At 34.5% G+C, this 7051-nt stretch overlaps 1 protein-coding gene across 3 annotated transcripts; it reads left to right on the top strand.

Moving 5' to 3' along the window:
• The first annotated feature begins 1191 nt into the window (after window positions 1-1191).
• Window positions 1192-6317, top strand: LOC128168218 (uncharacterized). Of its 3 annotated transcripts, none has more exons than XM_052834401.1 (5): window positions 1192-1461; window positions 2562-2714; window positions 4015-4209; window positions 4349-4431; window positions 4967-6317. In XM_052834401.1, the coding sequence occupies exons 2-5, from the start codon at window positions 2573-2575 to the stop codon at window positions 5003-5005; spliced, it is 459 nt and encodes a 152-aa protein (XP_052690361.1). In that variant the 5' UTR covers window positions 1192-1461; window positions 2562-2572; the 3' UTR covers window positions 5006-6317. The 3 variants fall into 3 exon arrangements, with proteins under 3 accessions (XP_052690361.1, XP_052690359.1, XP_052690360.1); XM_052834399.1 differs by having other exon boundaries at window positions 3994-4209; XM_052834400.1 differs by having other exon boundaries at window positions 2559-2714; window positions 3994-4209.
• The last annotated feature ends 734 nt before the right edge of the window (window positions 6318-7051 follow it).

Here is a 7051-nt window from a genome sequence, read left to right as displayed (position 1 = left end):
TAAAATTAAGTTTTTAAACAATGTCAAGTGCTAAACACAATGTACTGAGTTATGGTTTTATAGCATAATCAATTTACTGCATTTTTTCAATTGTGCTTTACACACGTGCTTAGAGAAAATTCGGACGACACATACTATTTCCGTATAAAATCGCTTCGTATGGTCATTAGAACAATAAGATATTTAAACTAAGACCAATTCTGACTAATTCTTTATTTCCTGTGTATTAATTTGCCTCCTGTGTATAGAGATTAGCAGCGTTCACGACCACGGTAGACTGCAAGCCCCGGAGGCTTTCACACCTCTAATAATTAAGCCCCGCCCTCACCTGAGATTTACCACCCGGTAAAAATGTTCGGCCTTTAAGAAACTATGAAAAAGAACAGCTACATTATACACATCATTTGATCATATTCTTAAAGGTGTTGATACTGTCGCCGATCGCTATAAAGTAATCAATCGACTGCCAACTTCACGCCTGATTAAGTTAATTAGCTAATTAAAATTGACGTCCGAGTTAATAAATGAAAATTTGAACTCATAGCCATATATCACCTGAAACCCACATAGTAATTTTATCTAATCTGTCAACTGCGCCTCTTTCATTTATTAGTTTCTTTACTACCTTTTATTTGTAAATCATTTTTTCTTAATTCTATTTATTTATTTATTTTCATTTAATTTTATCTCTTTTTAATCAAAAATTCGAGTCTATATCATAAGTGCCGTACGAGTTAACAACGGGGGTTCAAATTTTCATTTATTAACTCGGACGTCAATTTTAATTAGCTAATTAACTTAATCAGGCGTGAAGTTGGCAGTCGATTGATTACTTTATAGCGATCGGCGACAGTATCAACACCTTTAAGAATATGATCAAATGATGTGTATAATGTAGCTGTTCTTTTTCATAGTTTCTTAAGTAGTTTAGTAGTAGCTTTAGATTTTGCTTCTTATGTAATTTATTTTTTGGTCCTGAAGAAGGGACGGGTTGTCCCGAAAATTTGACAATTTCTATTGTTCGTGTCGTTAGCCATTTTTAGTGCTTTATATATATATATATATATATATATATATATATATATATATATATATATATATATATATATATATATATATATATATATATATTATACGGCAATAAAAGTACTTAGATTGCAAACATTAACCAAAAGATGTGACCCGTATAGATTTCCATACGTAAACAAAGGTGTACAGTCTTTTTGTTCAACTTTCTGTGTCGAAGGATTACTCTCTGAATATTATCTCTGACTTCCATAAATGTTCCCAATACAGGTGTAACATATGCTAATGTAATTAAGGTGAATAGTGAATACAAACTACAAACAACAAGAATTAGGTCAGTGTCCAGTGGAATTTGTGATAACCAAAGCGATGACAAAATTTGAACAGTGTTGAACAGTAGGACTTCCTGCTACGCTTGTTTTGCTTTTCGCAAAGGTAAGTTGTCTTAACATTAAACCAAGTCTACTGAACAGCTGGTACGCAACATGTAATAAGGTGGAAATTAAGACATGATCCAGGCAGATTTTTATCGATATTGGCGCCAAATTATGAAGACAAATTTTTATTTCATTACATGAAATTTTTAAAGTCAAGAATAGTTTTGAGCACAAAGTTCTGTCTGATTTGTGCAAGGTAAAAGATATGTGAGTCTAACTTCGGAAAGTACTAGCCAAAAGTATATTTCAGTATTTATTAATTTAAAATAGTATGGCGCCCCATTAGGGACTACCGTACACTCCAGATAAAGTCTTCTTTTTTTTACGACGAAAATATATAAGATGCAGTTTTTAGACTTGATCACTAATCTACTTTAACAAAATATGTCTCTTTTGACTGTTTAGCTCACCTGAGCCAAACGCTTTGGAGAGCTTTTCTGATCCCGTTGTCAGTCGTCGACGTTGGCATTTTCGTAAACTTTTTACATTTTCATCTTCTTCTCCAGAGCCACTGAGCCGATTTCAACCAAATTTGAAACAAAGCATCAATGGGTGAAGGGCGTTCAAGTTTGTTCAAATGAAGGGTCACGCCCTCTTTAAAGGGGAGATTATTTAGAATCATTAAAATGTCTGTTGGTATTTTTTTAAAAATCTTCTTCTCAAAAAACTATTAGACCAGAAGAACTCAAATTTGTATGGAAGAAACCTCAAAAAGCGTAGGTTAAAGTTTGTTCAAATCGTGATACCCGGAGTATGGGGCCACATTAAGAGGAAATGTCAACTTTTTACATAGGAAGATATAGAGAAAAAGCATTTCGTCCAAAAAGCAGAATACTGTGTGAAAAAACAGGTTGTGCAGATTAAAGTTCTATCAAACCATAATTCCCCAGAGAAAAGTGAAGCCTTAAGGGGTGGGTGGGTGTTAAACTTTTTGACAAGATCTACTGCACCTAATTGTCAAGGTGTTTTGATTTTTATACTGTAATTCTGATCTGATGAGAGTTACGGCTATTGTTGCTCAGGTGAGCAATGTTGCCCTTGTTATAAAATTTGTAACGCCATGTGAGCCCTTATAAAATATCCCCTCTTTTTGAGCAGAGGAGGGGACAATGGATGACGATTCTGTCAACATTTTCGATAATAACAACACACAGTGCTCTGGCATGGATTCTGAGTCCGCCCATCCCCTGAAGCGGCGGAGGATAGATGATGGTTACACGGAGGCGCCCCCCGAGGCAGCCCCTCTGTACAGTGAGTATATGCAAATAGGTATATACGTTTATTGATTTAAAGATTTTTTTTAAAAATCGGGCATGAAAGATAAATTATTTTGATGCCCATGAATATTCTCTCTCTCTCTCTCTCTCTCTCTCCTTAATTTATTGCATTATTTTTTACTACCAAAAACATCCATTTTCTTCTTGCAACTTTGAGACTACATCTAATATAAGCACTGAATATTCAGTCAATTGCACGGTATTTATCACAACCTTACTGGATAATGACTGGATTTCCTATGTCATATTATATAAGGAATAAGGAATCATTCTTTTAGTATTATGAGGTGATAATTTCGGTCGGGGCGTGATCAAATCCAATAAAGCCCGAAGGGCTTTATGATAGATTTGATCACGCCCCGATCGAAATTATCACCTCATAATATTCAAAGAATGATTCCTTATTACTTATATTTATATAATTTTAGGCCATCGTACGATTAAATATTCAAACATAAATAAGCAAACCCCGCCGGCGCCTCAATTTGGCGTCATTTGTATTATGGGTTATATAGTACAAAATCGATACGTAGTGTTATCACAGGCAAAGACACTGGATAATGTAAATATATACATGTATTTTACCTCGATGTGATATTAACGAGGGTCGTGGCTATTCAATGGTATTTTTCAAACGAAGAAAGAAGAGTTTTATAAATTTTAAATCTTTTCTAGCATGCCATAATCTTGGGCGTTGTATGTTGGTGAAAGGGGTCCAGGCACATATCTTCTAAATTCAAACTTATTAACATGACGGCCTAACGCTTTGGGCAGAATCGGCATATTCTTACATATTTCTAATATAAGCACTGAATATTCAGTCACGGTATTTATCACAACTTTACTGGATAATGACTGGATCGTTGTGAAACCATTCAAAAATAAACTCGAGGGGGGGGGGGGGGCAAATTTTGCGAGTTAACGTTTTGAACCGTTAAAATGGGACGGCTATAGTCGGAACCAACGGGTTTTCTATCGGCTACACGGCTTTCAACAATGAAAGCAGACAACGGATAGAAAACCTGTGGGTTCAGGCAACGGGGGGGGGGGGGGGGGGCAGAATAAAGGATGAGATGTACCCACGAAATCAACGAAAATCGAGGTACCAAGAGCAAAGAGAGAATGTATTTTTTGACTTTCGTTGGTTGAACTTATATTAATAAACCACAATGTGTTTTTCAAATTTCTTTATTACATACTTTCTTTGTCAAATAATTAACACATTTACGATTGATTGATTATGATTTAAACAGACCACAACCTATGTATTACAGGGAGGCGGCTGATTCCTATCGGTCGGAACAGCGGTGTGTACTCTACAACGGACTGGAAAGACAGCGGAACAGCCATTTTCTGTCCCGTCATGCACGACTTGTTTCTGAACATTCATAGGTATGAACAGGTCACTACCTCTCAAGGAGACTTTTTTATTGGAGACCCCCATGGAAACTATGATAAAACAGTTTCAGGTATATAAAATAAACAAGTACATGTGTATACACTGTACCAAATACATACAGCTTACTTATTGTGAAACAGAATACAGATACAAAGAATGCAGACAATTTATGACCTTTGAAATGCCCAGATTAACTTTTTTTTTCCCAGGTAATGTTGTTCATCTGTGGAAACATGATAAAGAACATCGTCAGTATTACATTGCGCAATCGTTGCTGTTCACTGTGCCACAGGTAGGACACGGTATTCATTTACGTGGGAAAAGAATTTATGCTGAAATAAAAAATCATCGTAATTTGCATAGTATAAGCACTCAAAAATCTGAATTTCTTTTGAGAGATAGGATCAGCATTAAAACAATTCTCGACAATAAAAAATTTCTTGTATTTCTATATCACTCTGGTGTAAAAGTTTGCGCAACTGCGAATGCAGTTACCAAAGTAAAATCTACTCATTTCTAGCTCTGCAGTCATTTTTTTTTTATAACTTTATATCATTAGATGGCGGAAGTTTCAAATTGTTCTATCCGGGACACAATGACTTTATATTGTATAATGATATAATTATGTATGATCAGTATATATAGGTCATAGGCTTGGTAATCTACAATTTATATGGCGCTCCGTACAGAATTTCTTTCGATCAAAACAAAATCCCAATTATTTAAGTGATAAAATTGTGTCAGTCAATTGTAAATTATTAAAATTCGATGTTAAATTATGTACATATAATTACAAAGCAATTCATATGTTTCTTGCTTGATTTTAGGATTTCGCTATGATGCAGAAGATTTTACATTCCGTCTAACAAAGATGACGTCAGTTCACCTGCCATAAATGTTACGTACAGTATTCTTCCTTGCCATTCCAAGTAAAAAAAAAAAAAAGAAAAGGAGAAGACCCACATTATATCGAAGGCTCAAAAGTGCTTCTGTTGCGTTATTGGGTCATAACAGTCGAATGTCTCGTACATAATCGGATCACATTGTTTACATCCATGACGAAAACCGCCGAATAACATAAAATGTATGTAATCTGTAAATATTCCGGGAGAGGATATAAATTGTATATATTCAGAGCTTTAACCACGTATATTTACATCTACCAAGTATTATTCCCTCTACTCCTTCTTTCGGAAACTTTTAATTCATAGCTCTATAGAAACAGCCAGACTGAAATCTACACGCCCTGTTTATCGATTTGTCCAAATCTACAGCGGCTGAAACTGATAAGAAAATGACAGGACAGGTATCGACACGCCCTGTTTATCAATTGGTCCACACCTACAGAGACCTAGGAAAAATCACGGACTGCACGAAATAATCATGACGATGTCAGACTCAAAGTCTCACAGGAGACAATTTGGCTGTTTCTTTTAGCTAACGTACTTAAGTACATTAACAGTTATTTAGTGAATTTGACTTACTTTTCATAATCAATTCATCAATTAGCTAAAAGAAAGCTGTTAATATAAACAATAAAATGCTTTCTTTGGTGAATCATTCGGGTTATGAAGGTAGCGATCATTGAAAACCCCACTAACGCGGGTTATGTATTTTTTCCGCAATGTCGCTACCTTCATATCCCGAATGAATCTCCAAAGAAAGCATTTTATTGTTAAAACAACTTGTCAAATTTGTTCATGCATCACATATATCTTTTACTCATCTTTACGTCCCTTTGAGGGCGTAGGTATAGAATTCATTAACACCACTTGGGCCGAATGCAAGATAGTGATTTCTTGAGTAATTTCTGCATTATTATAAGACCCAGTTGGAAAATACGATGGAGAGCCAAAGTCTACTTTGGCGTAGTTTTTGCATATGCTATACAAATATTTTGTCATATAAAAAATGTTATTTACTTAAATACATTCTACATGTATGTGAAAAATTGAATGACTAAACGAAATATGTATAACTAAGCTTTATAAATATGTACATGTAAATGTTTATCTAAAATATATGTAAATAGCCAAGATTCTTGTTTATCAACGAATATTGTTTGTCTAATTATATACCGGTATGTTTCTTTTAAAAAACCATATCATACATACATTGAATCGTACAGCATGTATAGGTAATACATGTAGAGAGAGGGGGTGGTTGTTTGATCTCGATACTTAAAGGCCGAACATTTTTACCGGGTGGTAAATCTCAGGTGAGGGCGGGGCTTAATTATTAGAGGTGTGAAAGCCTCCGGGGCTTGCAGTCTACCGTGGTCGTGAACGCTGCTAATCTCTATACACAGGAGGCAAATTAATACACAGGAAATAAAGAATTAGTCAGAATTGGTCTTAGTTTAAATATCTTATTGTTCTAATGACCATACGAAGCGATTTTATACGGAAATAGTATGTGTCGTCCGAATTTTCTCTAAGCACGTGTGTAAAGCACAATTGAAAAAATGCAGTAAATTGATTATGCTATAAAACCATAACTCAGTACATTGTGTTTAGCACTTGACATTGTTTAAAAACTTAATTTTAACAATTATAATAGTATAAGAAAACCATACGATCAGTAAGAATGTGGAATATAAAGACAGCCATTATACGTCGACAATTAATGGAGTTCCTTTTCCATGGAAAGACGTTTACATGCACCAACTTCCAACTGAGTGAATTACCAGTAAATATAGCTTTAGTAGCACTAGCACAGTGAACTTTTGTTGTAAAAAGAAATTTTTATATGTTTTGGAGCTGTCCATGCATTTTCGTGGAATTTATTAGGTCACACACATTCAACATAATTTAAATATAAATTATGCGTATTTTCAATCACTGAATAATTATTTTTCATAATCAATTTTAAATGTTTAAAAATCAATTTTCAATTTCCCCCTTTTAATACAA

Source organism: Crassostrea angulata, chromosome 10, assembly GCF_025612915.1.
Source record: "Crassostrea angulata isolate pt1a10 chromosome 10, ASM2561291v2, whole genome shotgun sequence".
NCBI classification, from domain to species: Eukaryota; Metazoa; Mollusca; class Bivalvia; order Ostreida; family Ostreidae; genus Magallana; species Magallana angulata.
The sequence above is the reverse complement of the archived record's forward strand: the minus strand, read 5'-3'. Positions and strand labels throughout refer to the sequence as shown.

Bases quoted from the DNA above. Each gene is read 5' to 3' on its own strand.
- LOC128168218 (XM_052834399.1), top strand. From the start codon at position 2,573: ATGGATGACGATTCTGTCAACATTTTCGATAATAACAACACACAGTGC. The intron at 2,715-3,993 runs GTGAGTATATGC...TGATTTAAACAG, and splicing joins CGAGGCAGCCCCTCTGTACA to ACCACAACCTATGTATTACA. The intron at 4,210-4,348 runs GTATATAAAATA...TTTTTTTCCCAG, and splicing joins CTATGATAAAACAGTTTCAG to GTAATGTTGTTCATCTGTGG.